The 17462-nt window shown below is 45.7% G+C and overlaps 1 protein-coding gene across 1 annotated transcript in view; it reads left to right on the forward strand.

Annotated features, from left to right (window-relative positions):
* Positions 1-17462, forward strand: part of LOC309556475 (FAST kinase domain-containing protein 3, mitochondrial-like) — a gene marked incomplete at both ends in the record, with an annotated part of 318599 nt that overhangs the window by 61084 nt on the left and 240053 nt on the right. Inside the window, one exon of the mRNA XM_082258933.1 lies at positions 12597-12771. Within this exon, the coding sequence (XP_082115059.1) occupies positions 12597-12771 (175 nt within the window). The remainder of the gene's footprint in view (positions 1-12596; positions 12772-17462) is intronic.

Consider the following 17462-nt stretch of genomic DNA (forward strand, 5'->3'; position numbering starts at 1 on the left):
AGACAGTCATCCGTGCTGGGCCTAATGGTGTCTACCTTCAAGACGGCTCTGTTTGCACAGTTCCACACGAGATCTCTGCAAAAAGAGATTCTGGTGAAATGGGACAAGAATCCACAGTCTCTAGAGGTGGCTTTGTTTATGGCACTTCGACAGGGAAATCCTTCTCACCCTGTACTGAACGGTTGTCACCACGGATGCTAGCTTGTCTGGGTCGGGAGGCATCCTCGGCACAGCTTGTGCTCAAGGAGTCTGGACTCGGGAATTCGTCTTCAGGGGGCCATGTCAATCACCATAGGGGCACAAGAAGTGTGCTGGCGGATCGGGAAGTAGCTGGCATTCTAAGGTGGGCAGAACAATCGTTCTAGCCCTCTCAGGCTGTACACATTCCATGAAAGGTACAGAGGTTTGAAGCAGACACATTAGTGGCTACTTGACGTCAGTATTGTCTGATTTATGCCTTTCCCCCTCTCAAACTTCTGCTAAGACTCCTGTGCAGGACCGAGGCAGCAAGGGATTCCGGTCTTTCTAGTGACCCCAGACTGGCCTCGTCTGTCTTGGTACGCTGATCTGGTACGGCTGGTTGCCAGTGCTCCTTGGAGCCTTCCTCTCAGGGGCCAATCCTCCATCCTGCTTTACAGTCGCTGGCTTTAACAGCTTGGCTGTTGAAAGCCAGGGGCTGAAGGATAGAGGTTTGTCTGAATCGGTGATTCCTATGCTGTTAAAGGTTAGAAAATCCTACCTCTAGGTAGATCTACCATCGTACTTGGAAGACATACGTTGCGTGGTGTGAGTCTTTTGGGGTTCTCCCTCGCTCCTTTTCTGTAGCTCGGATCTTGGTTTTCCTCCAACGGGCGGTTGAGCAGCGTCTGGCCTTGAGTATCATCAAGGGCCAGGTTTCGGCTTTTGCATTTTTCTTTCAACATTCCTTGGTGCGTACCTTTATCCAGGGAGCTCGACACCTGATTCCTCCAGTGCAGTCGCCATTACCGCCGTGGGCCCTCAAATTGGTGTTGTCATTTATCCAGGAATCTCCCTTCAAAAATATCGGGAGGTTTCCCTGCTTACGTTGTCCCAGAAGGTGCCTTTTTCGTGGCTAATACTTCTGCTTGCAGGGTGTCGGAGCTGGCGGCGTTATCTTGTCATTTACCTTACCTGTTGGTTTACAGAGCAAAGGTGGTTCTTCGTCCAAATCCGTTGTTCCTTCCAAACGTCCTCTCTGATTTCCATTTGAATGAAGACATTGTGTTGCCTTCCTTATGTCCCAGGCCTAAGCATCCTAAGGAAATTGGTCTGCATTCCCTGAATGTGGTTCGGGCAATCAGGGTGTACCTGGCAGCTACGGACATCTCGTTAAATTCGGGTCTAGCTAATAATAGCCAGTCTAAAAAGGTATTTTTTTGACTGTTTTAATACCCCTTTTAAAATTTGGCTCTTAGCATAGGATGGAGGGCTATGAGTGTCCCACGCTCAACTGGGGCGTCTGGGCCAACCTCCAGATCTGCATCCAATGCAGCCTGCTTTAGGCGATGCCAGAAACAAACGCACTCCTCCCCTGAATTTTGGCTCAGCTTTATCACATCAGTAGTGGAGGTGGCATCATACAGATCTGGAAGTTTTCTCCGGAGGGCCACACAAAATTCCTTCCCCCCCCCCTGATGTTGTCTGCTCATGGGTTGTAATATGACAACAAGATATTTTTGTATCTGCCATCTCATCTCCCACCTTAGCTTTCAGAATCTGGGCGCAATCTGTTCTGCTCATGCCATAACTAAATTGAGTTTGCCCAAAAATTCTTGGAAACCTCAGCGGATTCGTCCTATAGTCTGGCAAGTTGGCCACAATGTTCCTGATCTCTGAGGGTGTAAAAGGGATGTGCCACACTATTCTATCCCTCCTTGCTCTCTCTCCGCTAATGTCAAGGGCACCTTCATATTGTTGTACCCTGACTGGATAAGTACCGGGGTAAAAAGCAGGGGTGTACCGTGGAGGTGGTGGCTTCACTGGTGGATTAATATGAATGGTTTCACCTAAAACTGGTTCTGACATGAGATTCCCCAGGAAAGGATACAGGTAAGGGACCTTGGAATCAAAGTCCCTTTGGGCTTGTAAACACTCCACACGATTTCTGTTCCTCACCAAAATCCCCCTTGATTCACACAATGCTTGTAAGTCCCCACTTGAAAAGAGTTCATAGTTTACCACAGAGTTGGAATGAGAGGGTTCAGGTGTTATGACAGGCTGTTGAGAAATAGAGACAGTGGGAGGTGAAAGGGTAATAACAGTATTGAGGTCTGTACTGTGAGCCAAAGAAAATGGAGATTAAGATGCAGAGACAGTAGAGTCAATAACAGGCCGTGAATCAGGAGTGACAGGTTCAGTGTCAGCAGATCTGGTTTGTCTCAGTAAAGATAGCCCAGAAAGAGCTTCCTCCACTTCCCTCACCGGATCGCTGGATTCGGCTATCTCCTCAGGCCAAGTATACATAATGCGGTTCTTCTGGACATAAACTGCCTTATGTACGCCTTGCTGATTGACAATGATAGGTCTCTAAAGTCACAATTGTGCTACGTCTAACAGCTTTGTTGTTTGGAGCCTAGTCCTAAATTCATTAATGAACTTCTCCCATCTCCAGACATCAAAGGTACTTTCCAAAGGGATGCAAGGAGGGCGATGAGTGGAAGACCGCGTTTAATACCAGAACCTGTCATTACAAATATTTAGTAATGCTCTTTGGCTTGTGCAATGCGCCCACTGTCTTCCAGGAATTCATCAATGATGTCTTTCGTGATATGTTGCAGCAATGCGTGGTTGTCTATTTGGACAACATCTTGATTTACTCAGACTCCATTGAATCACACTACCTGAATGTCAGGTGGGTGCTGCAACGGTTACACGAGAATGGGCTTTTCTATAAGCTTGAGAAATGTGAATTCCACCTGTGTCAGGTTGCCTTCTTGGGCTACATCATTTCTGCTGAGGGGTTCTCTATGGACCCTTAGAAGGTTTCAGCTGTTCTACAGTGCCCTCGCCCTAGTGGTCTCCTTTCCTTGGGTTTGTCAACTACTATCGGAAATTTATCAGGAACTTTCCTCTTTGGCCAAACCTATCTGAGATCTGACCAAGAGGGGCAGCGATCCCCACAATTGGACGCCTCCTGCTATCCAAGCTTTCGAGGCCCTCAAGTCTGCTTTTGCTTCAGCTCCCATTCTGTCTCATTCCAATCCTGGTTTGCCCTTTGTCCTAGAGGTGGATGCGTCTCAGACAGGAGTAGGCACCCTTCTGTGGGTTCTACTCCAGGAAGCTGTCTCCAGCTGAATGCAACTACGAGATTGGAGACCAAGAGCTCCTGGCCATTATCCTGGCTTTCAAGGAGTTGAGACATTTACTCAAAGGTTCTCTGATTGCAGTTCTCATTCTCACCGATCATAAGAATCTGACGTATCTCTCGGAGGCCCAGAGGCTCACACCCTGTCAGGCCAGATGGGCCTTATTCTTGTTTAGTTTTAACTATGTGGTCTCCTATTTGCCCGGCTCCAAGAATGTTAATGCTGATGCCTTGTCTCACCAGTATTCTGAGTTGTCCATGGAGGACTCCGAGCCGACACCGGTCATACTTTTAGATCATATCCTGGCTGCAATCCGCACCAACTTAACCTCTCCTCTTGGCGAACAGATCTTGGTTGCCCAACCTGTTGTTCCCACTGAGAGACCTGCTGGCAAATGTTTTGTACCTGAGGGGTTGCACATCAGACTGTTGCGCACGTACCACAATTCCAAGACTGCCGGTCATCCTGGTAAGAACCAGATGTCCTGAGCTATTTCCAGTCAGTTCTGGTGGCCATCTCTCCGCACTGATGTTGCTGCTTGTTTGGTCTGTGCCCAGAACAAATCTCCGCGGCACCTTCCCTTGGGTCTACTGCATCCCATTCCCAATGGGGAGCGTCCCTGGTCTCACCTGGTCATAGATTTTATTGTGGAACTTCCCGCATCTCGAGGTTACACGGTTATCCTCATGGTTGTCGACTGGTTTTCCAAAATGTGCCACTGTGTTCCTTTTAAGCACCTGCCTACCGCTTAGGAGCTTGCCTCTGTGTTTTCCAGGGAGGTTTTTCGCTTACACGGGTGGGTTGCCTAAGGAGATTGACTCGGACCGTGGGAGTCAGTTTGTCTCTAGGTTCTGGCGCGCCTTTAGCTATTTGACTCTCCTTCTCCTCGGCCTACCATCCCCATTACAATGGTGCCGCTGAACATTCCAACCAAGCTCTGGAGCAATTTCTCCACTGCCATATCTCTGACCATCAGGACAATTGGGTTGATCTGCTACCCTGGGCAGAGTTTGCCAGGAACTCTGCTGTCAACTCGTCCTCTGGAATGTCTCCATTCATGGCCAATTATGGGTTCCAACTGTCTGTGTTGCCCGAGTCGTTCTCGCCACAGGACATTCCGGCTGTGGAGGATCACCTTTGTGTTTCCTCCGTTCCTCTTGGGTGCAGATTCAAGAGTCTTTACGGGTATCTGCACAGCGTCAGAAGCTCCAGACAGACCGAAAACGTTTATCTGCTCTTTCGTACCAGGGCAGGGAGAGGGTGTGGTTGTTGGCCCATAATCTCAACCTCAAAGTGCCCACTCCAAAACTGGCACCTCGTTTTGTTGGCCCTTTTTGCATCCTCCCTAAGGTGAACCCGGTGGCCTATGTCCTTGATCTTCCTCCTGGCATGCGTATCTCCAATGTCTTTCACGTGTCTCTTTTGAAGCTACTGGTTTGCAATCGCTATACTTCCTCGCTACTTCCTTGCCCTCCTCCCATTCCTGTGGGCAATCATGAGGAGTGTGTGGTTAGCAACATCTTGGATTCTCGTCTGTTCCGAGGTCAGGTTCAATACCTGGTTCACTTGAAAGGTTATGGTCCTGAGGAATGCTTCTGGGTTCCCTCCACTGATGTTCATGCTCTCGCCCTTCTCTGTGCATTCCATGATCGCTTTCCTCAGAAACCATTTTTTGCTCTGTGGAGGAGGGACCATTGAGGGGAGGGTACGGTCAAGGTCTTACCTTGGTTTCCTGTTGGCAGCCATCTTTGAAATGTGCAGACTGCTGTCTCTTATAAACTCTGCATCATCACTTGTCTGCTGCCTGGGCGTCGCTCAGTGATGATGTTGCACACCTGACTATGTGTATATATATATATATGATGGCTTTCAGACCTTGCCCTTGTGTTTGTGCTCCAAGGTGCATCACTCCTCTGGTCTCTGTGGTTTCTCCGTGCATGACTTGGCTGATGACCTTCCTAGCTCTGGATTCCGCATTGGCAGACGACCTCGCATCAGATGATGACCCGGCTTCAGCAGACTACCCGCTTCTGGACTCTATCTCGGCTTGGATGACTACCTGTTCCTGGACTCGATCCCGGCTTGGAAGACTACCCGCTTCCGAACTTGACCCCGGCTGTTCTTGATTTTGCTCCCCTCTCTTGCTGTGTGATTATTGTTGCATAAATAAATCGTTATATTTTACTTTAGCTTTGTGTTGTCTGGTTTCCTGGCACCCTGACAATTTAGATTAGTAAATCATCATCCACATACCACACAAATCCAATGCGGTCAAATATGCCTGGGAGGTGGACATAGGGGACAGTTGGCTGCATGAGACTCAAGCTGGAGTGTAATGATCACTTTAAAAGCTATATATGAAAACTGAGAATAGAAAATAAACAAGAACCATTTTTCAACATTTATGTTCCTATCTGATCTATTGCATAATATATTCTAGATTATCGTGCACTATTTGAAAAATTTACCGTTGGATTATATTTACCTTAGGTTAGTAAGAGTAGAAGCATTCACACAATTCCATTAGGGGTGGATGCACCAATAAGGGGATGCTTATACAGCTTTAATATAGCCTTACTCTGTCTATAAAAAAGGGAAGGAAAACATACCATCACTACAACAGAGATGTAGCAAGGGATTGTAGTTCTTTACACTATTCTGTGACCATAGGTACATACCAGTATCCCATTAACAAGGACAAACCTCCTTCCTTCCTAGGGTCCTGCTTGCTTTGTAGAAATGTCCAGACTAGACATGCCCACAGTGCCGACTCCATGTGTGTGTTGTTCTAAAAATCAATGTGCGTCTGCATTAAACAATGTCCCAACTACATAGGATATAGTATATAGGCTTAATTGGATAATCTTGTAGTGATCTTAGCTTCAGAGTCTGCCTGGCAGGTGAGTGAGTCCGCTGCCCTTTATCCCCCCCACGACACCACAGATGCCAGCTGTCAGTCGCCGGTCTTTGATGTCGTGGCTATCGTGTGCGCCTTGTCATTGCGTGTGCACAAGATGGCGCTGATTGCAATGAGGCAAAAAAAGGGTGCAGGAGTGCCCATTTCCGCCCACAGAAGAGCAAGGAAAGTAAACAATCATGGCGCCCAATAGATATTGTTTTATTTGAATGTCAAATTAATAAATACATTTGTCTTGTAGTTAGATATATGTGGCATTGTTGTAGCTGGTCTTGAGGAAGCACAAAGCAAAACACATCGCCCACTACGCCCAATCAATACCTCTTATGCGAAGATTATATGTAGCGGTTTTGCATATGCCACTTATTTTATATGTAATCAACACACAATCTAAGGTGTTGATGGTTTTAGTCACTATTATGTCTATCATGTCTTTTATGTGTTTATATGTTTAACCACTTACCGCCCGCCCGCCGTCATATGACGGCGGGACGGTGCGGCTATTATCCTGGGCGGACGTCATATGACGTCCGCCCATTCAAGCACGGCAGGCGCGCGATCGCGGGCGCGCCGCCGTGCACTGCCGGTGTCGGCGTGTCCCCGGGACACCCCCGTCACCGGCAGGGGGGAAACAGCCAATAGGCATGGCTGTTTCCCACGTGATCGGCTGTGTTCCAATGACACAGCCGATCACAATGAAGGCGCCCGGGAGATGACCGCGCATGCGCGATCGGGAGCGCGCAGCGCGGTCATGTCGGTGGCACTGTGTTCCGTAGGAACACAGCTGTCACCGGCGGTAGTAAACAGTCACTGACAGTGACTGTTTACTATGTGATCGGCTGTGAATCCATTCACAGCCGATCACAAAATGTAAACACAGAGCAGTAACTGACTGTTACTAGCTCTTCTCCCCTCATACAGTTTCCAGTATGAGGGGAGAAGAGCTAGAAATAGTGAGTTACTGCTCTGTACACCTGCAAAAGTAAAAATCACACTAAAATCACACTAATAAAGGTCCCCACACAGTCCTCAGCCCCCCCCAATGTCACCTGTCACCCAACAGTCACCTCATCAGTGCCCAGAAATTGACACCCATAACGTTCACATGTGAGCGCAGCGATCGCGGGCAGAATCACCGCGATTCTGCCCGCGATCCGGAAATCATTGCAAATTGCGGGACGCCTGTGCGTTGCCCGTTTTTTGCAATAGCACCCCAAACGCTGTGCGATGTTGCCGCCATTTCAGCCTGCCGAATCGCAGTAACATCGCGCAAACATCGCATGACGCCCAAAAAAGGTACAAGAGCTTCTTTGGGGCGTCATGCATTGTTTGCTTGATGTTACCTCGATTTGGCAGGTGGAAATCGCAGCAACATCGCACAGCGTTTGGGGTGCTATTGCAAATCACGGGCAACGCACAGGCGTCCCGCCATTTGCAATGATTTCTGGATCACGGGCAGAATCGCAGTGATTCTGCCCGCGATCGCTACGCTCACATGTGAACGTAGGCTAAAGTTCACCGGTCACCAGAGACTGCCATCAGTACCGCCGTGCACCATCGCCCGTCACCTGTCACCCATCAGTGACCATCCCCCGTCACCTGTCACCCCATCAATCACCGTCACCTGTCACCCCATCAGTCATCGCCACTTGACACCCCATCAGTGATCGTCACTTGTCACCCCATCAATCATCGTCACATGTCACCCGGTCAGTGATTGTCATCTGTCACCCCATCAATCATCGTCACTTGTCACCTCATCAATCATCGTCACCTCATCAATCATCATCACCTGTCACCCCATCAGTCATCATCACCTGTCACCCCATCAGTCATCGTCACCTTTCACCCCATCAGTCATCGTCACCTTTCACCCCATCAGTCATCGTCACCTGTCACCCCATCAGTCATCGTCACCTGTCACCCCATCAGTCATCGTCACCTGTCACCCCATCAGTCATCGTCACATGTTTGCCATATACATGCAATCACTTACTGACCGCCTAACGACTATATGCGTCGGCCATTAAAAGCTAAATACTGGGGTTATGGCAGCAGATAGCCCCCATAACCCCGGTATTTTTTGAAACGGCGGGCGGTCGGCTTTCAGATAAGGGTGGTCCCAGTGGCGGATTCGCCGCGAAATTACCCTTACGGTGCAGGGGAAGAGGTGCCCCCCCCCCCTCCTGCCGCATCCCAGACGTTTTTCCAGCTTACCGGACCCGCCGGAAGCGGGGAAAACTATCCGGTCCCGGATCCTCAGAGACAGGAAGTCGAGTGAGGGCAAGATGGCCCTCACTCAACTCTATGGTCTTGGAGGACCGGAGCTACGTCAAAAGACGTTGCCTAGCAACCGGTTTAAAGGGCCGCTTTTTTTTTTTTGCTTTTTTTTTCTCCTCTTTCAACAATTTTTTTTTTTTTTTTCTTTTTTAGTGTAGTTGTGAGGTGTGAGGTCTTTTTGACCCCAGATCTCACAATAAAGAGGACCTGTCATGCCTATTTCTATTACAAGGGATGTTTACATTCCTTGTAATAGGAATAAAAATGATCAAAACATTTTTTTTTTTAAACTGTGTAAAAATAAGAAAATAATAAATAAAATAAATAGGAAAAAAAATTAAAGCGCCCTGTCCCCGTTAGCTCGCGCGCAGAAGCAAACGCATACGCAAGTCCCGCCCACATATGTAAACGGTGTTCAAACCATACATGTGAGGTATCGCCGCGATCGTTAGAGCGAGAGCAATAATTTGAGCCCTAGACCTCCTCTGTAACTCTAAGCTAGTAACCTGCAGAAATTTTTAAAATGTTGCCTATGGGGGATTTTTAAGTACCAATGTTTGGCGCCATTCTGTGAGCATGCGCAATTTTGAAGCATGACATGTTGGGTATCTAATTACTCGGCGTAACATTATCTTTCACATTATGGAAAAAAAAATTTCTAAATTTACTGTTTTCTTATTTTTTAGATCAAAAAAGTGATTTTTCTTCAAAAAAATCGCATTTGGAAGACTGCTGCGCAAATATGGTGTGATAAAAAATATTGCAACGATCTCCATTTTATTCTCTAGGGTCTCTGCTAAAAAAAAATATATAATGTTTGGGGGTTCCAAGTAGTTTTCTAGCAAAAAAAATGATTTTAGCTTGTAAACACCAAGTGTCAAAAATAGGCCCAGTCTTAAAGTGGATAAATGGACAACTTTGTGTAAAGCGCTACTTGGATGTTAGGCCTATGTATGTGGCCAGGCTGTGAAAAAGTGTTACACATGTGGTATCGCCATACTCAGGAGGAATAGCAGAATGTATTTTGGGGTGCAATTTTTGCTATGTACATGCTATGTGCTAGAAATATTGCATAAATGGACAGCTTTGTGTAAAAAAAAATGTGTTTTCATTTTCTTTCCACATTTTCCAAAAACTTGTGGAAAAAAATGACATATTCAAAAGACTCATTATGCCTCAAAAATTATACGTTGGGCTGTTTGCTTTCCAAAATGGGGTCATTTTATGGGGGTTTCCATTGTCCTGGTGCTCCAGGGCCTTCAAAAGTACGATAGGTTGTCAGGAAATTATATGTGTAATTTGTGCTCCTAGAATGCCGGACGGTGCTGGTTGGATGTTAGGCCTCTGTATGTGGCCAGGCTGTGAAAAAGTCTCACACATGTGGTATCGCCATACTCAGGAGGAGTAGTAGAATGTGTTTTGGGGTGTAGTTGCAAGTATACATGTGCTGTGTGAGAGAAATAACCTGTTAATACGGCAATTTGTAAAAAAAAAAAAAAAAAATCTTCATTTTGCAAAGCATTGTGGGAAAAAATTACAACTTCAAAAAACTCACCATGCCCCTTATTAAATACCTTGGAATGTCTACTTTCCAAAAAGGGGTCATTTGGGGGGTATTTGTACTTTCCTGACTTTTTAGTGTCTCAAGAAATGAGATAGGCCTTCAGTACATCAGGTGTGATCAAGTGTGATCAATTTTCAATGATTCCCACCATAGCTTGTGGACTCTATAACTTTCACAAAGACCAAATAATATACACTTACTTGGGTAATTTTTAACAAAGATAAGTAGCAGTATAAATTTTGGCCAAAATTTGTGAAGAAAAATTACTAATTTGCAAAATTTTATGACAGAAACAAAGAAAAATGCGTTTTTTCACAATATTTTCAGTCTTTTTTTATTTATAGCACAAAAAATAAAAAACCCAGTAGTGATGAAATACCATCAAAAGAAAGCTCTATTTGTGTGAAAAAAAGGACACAGTTTTTGAATGGGTACAGTGTTGCATGACTGAGTAATTCTCAGTCAAAGTGTGAGAGCGCTGAAAGCTGAAAATCGGTCTGGGCAGGAAGGGGGTGAAAGTGCACTGTAGGTAAGTGGTTAATAAACACATTTTTAAACAATATATGGTATCCATGTAAGTGCCTTCAAAATCCACCACTAGCAGAACTGGGTGCCTGCTTCCATTTTTTTTGCACCAGAACATCTACTACTGCAAAGGCTAGAGGATTCCTGGTCTTGGCTAAGACGTGTTCAAATTGTTGAACCTATAGGCCAGGATGTGATTTTTCATAGTTACCTAGGCTGAAAAAAGACTGAAAAAAGACACAAGTCCATCTAGGTCAACCATTTACTAAGTAACTTGTGCACAAAAGGATGATCAGCCTCCAGTCCAAATATACTGTATGGTAAAACCTTTTAAGATAAAATCAATAAATTGACTGCGGTGTAATCAGAAGACATTATAGCAAACTTCAAGGAGCAGGGTCCTCTGATTCCTACTGTGTTAAAAGTGTGTTGTAGTTTTACTGTCTACCCTCAAGTTGTAAAGCGCTGCGTAAACTGTCGGCGATATATAAATCCTGTGTAATAATAATAGCATATAAATCCTGTATAATAATAATAATAGCAAACACTGTGTTACATAATTATAGGAAACACTGTGTCACATAAAAGAAAAGTTCCTGGTTCCATCAAGCCTTAACAACACAGTAGATCCTACAACTCCTAATGTGCTATGGAGGCTGGGAATACACCCATCCATGTAGCTGTATTGTGGGGGAACCTGCTGGTAAGCCAAGGGAAAAGAAGCCACAGCTCCAGAGCTAGAAATGCAGCAAAGGCAAGAAACCAAACAAACTGATTGTCGCCCTTTGTGTACAAGGGGATGCTGGAAGTGATGTCGCCGGCCGGGCTTCGGACCAAAAGTATTATTGGCAGTTATCCCAAACGCAGGAATGGAGGCTGGAGGGGGCCAGGAACCTTCTGTCACATAGTATAACATGTTTAAAAGCAAACTGCTCCTTTGTCAAACCTCCTTTGTCAAACTGGTTTATGCTTTCACTACATTGAATATCCTCCCTCTACTGCTGTGCAAGAAGAAGGAAGAGGTTCCAGTGTTGCTCTAAATTGGCCCAGAAGACTGTGGTACACAAACATCTAATGGGTAAGCCTTGGTCTCTTCCAAACAGACCAGATGTATTCGCCCTAGGCTCATCATTCCATCCTGAATCCTGATTCTTGAATCGGGTCTTGGGTGCTGGTGCCACCATCTCGGCTAAGGGAAATCATCAGTGAAGCCTTGCAGCTTCACAGCCGGTTTCCTACTGCGCTGTGCTCTGTGAATAAGCCAGCTACGTGGGAAAAGAGGAGGGGGCCGATCCTCCAGCTGACTTTCTTATGGTGAACTTAGCCGGAAGGGTGAGCGGGTACTTGTTAAAACCAGGTACCCGCCCCCCCCCCCCTTCCAAAAGGTGCCACATGTGGCAGTGGAGGGGGTGAGAAGGCAGACAAGCAGGGCTTCCCCTTTTGGGTGGAGCTCCGCTTTAAATAATCACAGGTGCGTTATATGCAGCTAAATTAGGTGATTGTTCTGGACTGTAAGTTGAAACCCACATAGACGCATACAGATCCTGTAGGCATTTGGACATAATCTAGTTTAGCTGCAATAAATCCAGTCATAATGATTTAAAGAAACCTTTGTTCTGTACTGTACCCCAGGAAATGCATTTTAAAGTGATACTAAAGTCTCGATCAAGATGGGGCTCAGGTAAGTATACGGGGGCTGAGGGGGGCTACTACACACAGAAGGTTTTTATCTTAATGCATAGGAATGCATTAAGAAAAAAAAAAACCTTCTGCCTTTACAACCACACCAGATGCCCAGTACAGCTTAATGGCAGCTGGAGAATTCCATGCACCTAATCCAGAAAGCAAAACAAAAATATAACCAATAGAATACATCAAGCTTCAAACATTTATAATCAAAATAAAATTGACCTATACCATTTTATGGTGCCAGTTCAAAGTAAGACTAACCAAAACTATTTTTTTATGTATGCTTTATCTATAGGGCCCCAAGCTTCACTCAAAGTACAGACAGAAACATTTTATGATTTTTGGGGATTTTCTGGAAACACCGCTTAACACCGTTTTGTTTAACAAAGTGAAAGATGGACTGATTGGACTTTTAGGTGGCAAAAAGTTTTTCAATTCCCTGGTGCAGTCACCCTCTTGCTATACACTAGGTAAGTTCAGTATTTAGTCTTTTTAACTGCATAAAATAAATATAGATAATATGTGAAAGTTTCTGTTTATATAGTAAATATTATGGAGTGTTGCAAGTTTGCTGTATAGATAAATGCTGTAAATACATATAAGAATATTAAATCCATCTATTTCTACAGTAAAATCTAAAGAGAAAATTATTTTAAATATATGTATTTTCCCTGTCGTTTGTTACCAACTTGCTATAGTCATCTTTCTTTAAGAACCTTTTTACTGATCTATTTTAAAACATTTTTGGTTTTGTTTTACTTGCCGTAGAAATGTGCTCCCACGTTCTATTTTAGCTACCCTGATTTCTCTCATGCATTTCTTGTAAAACCGGAATACCAAGAGTGTCCCTTTCTCTCGTTCATTGATGGACACAGCTCCAGAATCTTCTTGAGCATTGAGTTATGCTGCCCCTACAGGAGTAGGACACTAGGCAGGAGAAAAACTTTACCACGCCTATGGGACAGTCCCAGGGGGTATACTCCTACTTCCTGCTATAGGCATTCAGTTTTTCTGCCTAGTCAGGAGTAAGGACCTAATTCCTTGCTGGAATCTCTGGTCCTAGCATTTTTTTCTTTTTTAAACAGATTTTTCCCTTTTTTATTATTTTCTGTTCCTGTGAGAACTACAATCAACTGCTGGACTGGGTGACGGACTGGATATTCTAGATCCTTACGGTCTCCCCAGTCCGGACAGCAAGTGCATGCAGACCTGTGCTTCGCGCTAGGTCGGCCGCGACATAGCCCCACTGGACAGAGGCTGGCCTGCGAGTTAAATGTCTCGCGAGGACACATACGACCTGGTCCAGGCCTGAGACGCAGTGTGCCTTCTGGCCTGCAGCACCCCCATTCAGATAGTGAGGTGGTCTGCCTGGAATGGTGCCCACCTGGTTCCTTGGCATGGTAAGTAATGTCCCCCCTCCCTATTTGTTTTTTGGGGTGGACGTGGTCCTCTCCCTTGGACGGTCAGACCCCCGGGTTCCCCTCCTTCCCACACAGCGCCCCCCTATATGTCGGGGTCCCCTGTGGACCACCCACATCTAGCTACACCTAGCTCCCCTCTCCTGTTCCCCCCAGGGGGTGGCCATACCTGTCCAGGTGCGTTTTGGGGGTGTCGGGCGGGCGATGGGGGCCAGGGGGGAGGTGCACCGCCAGCAGCTGAACGTGTGGTCTGTTGGGGGGGTGTCCTGGTGGGGACTGCTGCCAAGGATCCCCTTTACTGTACAAATGTCCCTTGGTGACCCCTGTGGGTCCCAGGAGCCGTGTGGAGCCACTGTGGCTAGCTGTATATTCGGCTGCCATGTTTGTGTAGTCCCGCGGCCATTTTCTTGTGGTTTCATATTGAATAGAGCGACGGACATGTTTTTGGAGCCTTGTGGGTAGTGATTGCGTTGGTGGACCTCTAGTTCTGACTCCTGACATCCTCTTTCTCCTGGATCGCCGCATAGTGTACAGCATCCGGTGCTCTGCTCTGTGCTGACCGGGGGTGGTGATTTCCTGGGGGTGCTCTGAAGCTCTCTCTCTCTGCTATAGCAGCATTTTGGTTGTGCAGGGACCTGTGGTGCCGCCAGCGTGGCGATGGGGGGTCACTTAGCAGTGTTTTTTCTCAATTACTTGTGTGGTTCCCTGGTTAACATGGAGTCCCTGGAGCACATTTCACCCCCTGATCCCATCTTAGAGACGACAGGCCATTCTGGGTCCCAGTCCACCCTGTCTGCTATGGCGGCGGCTCTGGAGTCCTTCGTTTCTAAAGGCAATATGGTCCTGCAAAAAGAGACCAGTAAAAAGCGTCCACCGCCTTCACCTGTCTCCTCGGGATTCTGAGTCTGAACTGGCTTCCGCGGACGGGAGTCACCTTGCTGGGTCTGAATCCACGCACCTTGAGTGCTCTGATAGTGAGGATGATTCCTCTTCTGCTACAACTGTGCATGAAAAAGTGGATGCACCGATTGTATTGGTGCGGGGAAACTTTAAAAATGGAGGATGCAGCTGTGGCTGCGTCAGAGGCGCTGGTCACCTTCGGTACTCGAAAATCCAGCTACAAAATCGAGTTTCGGTCTTATCCTCCAGAGCATATTTTTTCCTTTCAACCTGCATTTGTCCCCAGACCGCCTGCGTGGTCTCCTCAGAGCACTACAAGACTTGCTGCTGCAATGGGTGATTGTACCAGTTCCAATCTCAGAACGTTTTTAGGGTTTTTATTAAAAATTGTTTACAGTTCCCAGGAAGAAAGGAAAAGTTTCTCCAATCCTGGAACTCAAAGCCCTGAACAGCTTTGTGCGGGTACAGAAGTTCCGGATGGGGTCCATCCGTACGGTGGTGGCATCCCTTCATCAAGGGGATCTTCTGGCCTTTATCGATATCAAGGATGCCTACCTTCATATCCCGATATAAGTCGGGCATTAGCATTTTCTCCACTTTGCCGTGGGCGAGGAACATTATCAATTCGTGGCGTTACCCTTTGGTCTCGCCTCAGCTCCTCGGGTATTCACAAAAGTGTTGACCCCAGTGTTAGCATTGTTGCAACAGCGGGGATTGCGGTATTGGGTTATCTGAATGATCTTCTTTTGCAAGGAGAGTTTCCGACTGCTCTAAAGGACAACCTGGAAATCACTGTGCGGACTCTGCATGAGTTTGGTTGGACATTGAATTTCCAGAAGTTGGCTCTGGTTCCGTCCACCAAGTTGGACTATCTGGGTCTGACTCTGGACTCGGCCGCAGCCAGGGTGTTTCTTCCACTGGACAAGCTCCAGAAGTTGCAGGATGCCTTTCGACTTCTGTTCTCCAGCAGTCGGTTGTCTCTCACGACTTGCATGCCAATGGTGATGTTGTCGACCTTCGAGGCAGTTCCGTTTGCACAATTCCACACAAGACCTCTGCAGAGAGAGATTCTTGCCAAGTGGGACAAGAATCCGCAGTCTTTAGTCATCTTATTCTGCTGAGCCCGGGTACAAAGTCCTCTCTAGCGGTGTAGTAGTCTGAACGCTGTGCGTTCCACCGGCCGGATATGCGCACGGCGTTCAGACTACTACACCGCTAGAGAGGACTTTGCGGCTCCTAAGCCAGACGGGGGATTGTTTACTGCTATTACTATGCGAGTACCTGCTTTTATATGATTGAATAAGGATTTTAAGTGATACTTCACTATCAGAGGCATTTTTTTATACATGTCCTGGGATGGTTCTTGTGGAGCAATGACGCTGATATAAGCTTACCATTACTTATATGGAGAGTGACCTGGGGATTTGGAGCCATTAAGGAGGATCAGGAACCGGACCCCTGCTTTACGGGAGCGATCCCTAAATATCGACCTGCGTCCTACCCCTGCGGGGGGATTTCTTTCTGGTAAGCACGGGATTTACTGGAAAGGGGAGCACCGGATTCCTCACTTCTAAGCACCCACCCCAAATCACCTCGGATAACACCCTAAATTAACTGTGGACTTTTATAACTATACACGCTCCTGGAGACTCTCTTTTTTGCACATTTGGTTCACTTTCTGGCTGCACATTTGTTTGTGCAGCTTTTTGCAAATTTTTGTATTTATTTACCTAGTGATATGTCACTGTTTTGATCTACTTTATATATGATATAAATTTATCTTTTCCTTTTCACTATTGAGCTTTTAGGTTTTCACTTTTTAATTAATTTCATCATTATACAAAGGGCTTTTAACCCTTGCACTTCACTAGGCTCTTGGAGTTTAATTTAGCTTTGATTATTGTGAATCACTATTACCAGCACCTGGCACTTCATTTTCTGCTAACTAATTTAACGAGCCATTTTGTATCACCTCATTTACTTATTATATATTCACCTGGCACTTTATAGCACTCATTGCACCTTGGTTTAATATATGGCTCATTACACTTAATACTGTATTATCTATATTTAAGTAACCTCTTTGTCATACGATTTACTCTTTTTTTATAGTGGTGTTTACCACATATGTTGCATTTTTTAGGTTTTACTGGCACTGATCTATTCATATTTTGAATCTCTCTTTTATATTTTGAGTCATTTTTTATCCACAGCATTATTATATAGATTATCATGCTTATTTATTGTTGCTACTAATTTAAGGGGCCTTACAGTACAGACGTGCTGGAAATTTTATTCGATTTTAAACCTTACTTTTATGTATGGTATAGGGGATATTTATTTATTGTAAATTATTTTTATCGCCCTTGCATCTACATATAGGATCTCCCATTGTGTATACACATCACGTATATACTGTACTCCATACATATATTGGCAGCGCCAAACACTTCCCCTTTCCTTTTTACATTTATCATATAACCTCTTTGTAGGTTATATTCTAAAGTGGGCTGCAGCCAATCCATTTTAACATCTTTTCTCTATATATATTTCTTCTCTACACTCCGTTTCTTTATCTTAAGCGCGGATCTTTTCTGTTTTTATCTATAACCTGTCTAACAGTATGCAATCTCAATTGCTCCTGTGGGACCTCAATTTGGTACTGTCAGTTCTTCTGAAATCGCCTTTCGAAAATATTTGCGAGATTTCTCTGCTTATGTTGTCCCAGAAGGTAGCTTTTATGCTGGCGTTTACGTCTGCACGCAGAGTGTTGGAGCTGGCTGCTTGTCTTGTCGTTCACCTTTCTTGGTGGTTCATAGAGATAAAGCGGTGCTTTGCCCCTG

This window comes from Pelophylax lessonae, assembly GCF_965119305.1.
Source record: "Pelophylax lessonae genome assembly, chromosome: 5".
Lineage (NCBI taxonomy): Eukaryota > Metazoa > Chordata > Amphibia > Anura > Ranidae > Pelophylax > Pelophylax lessonae.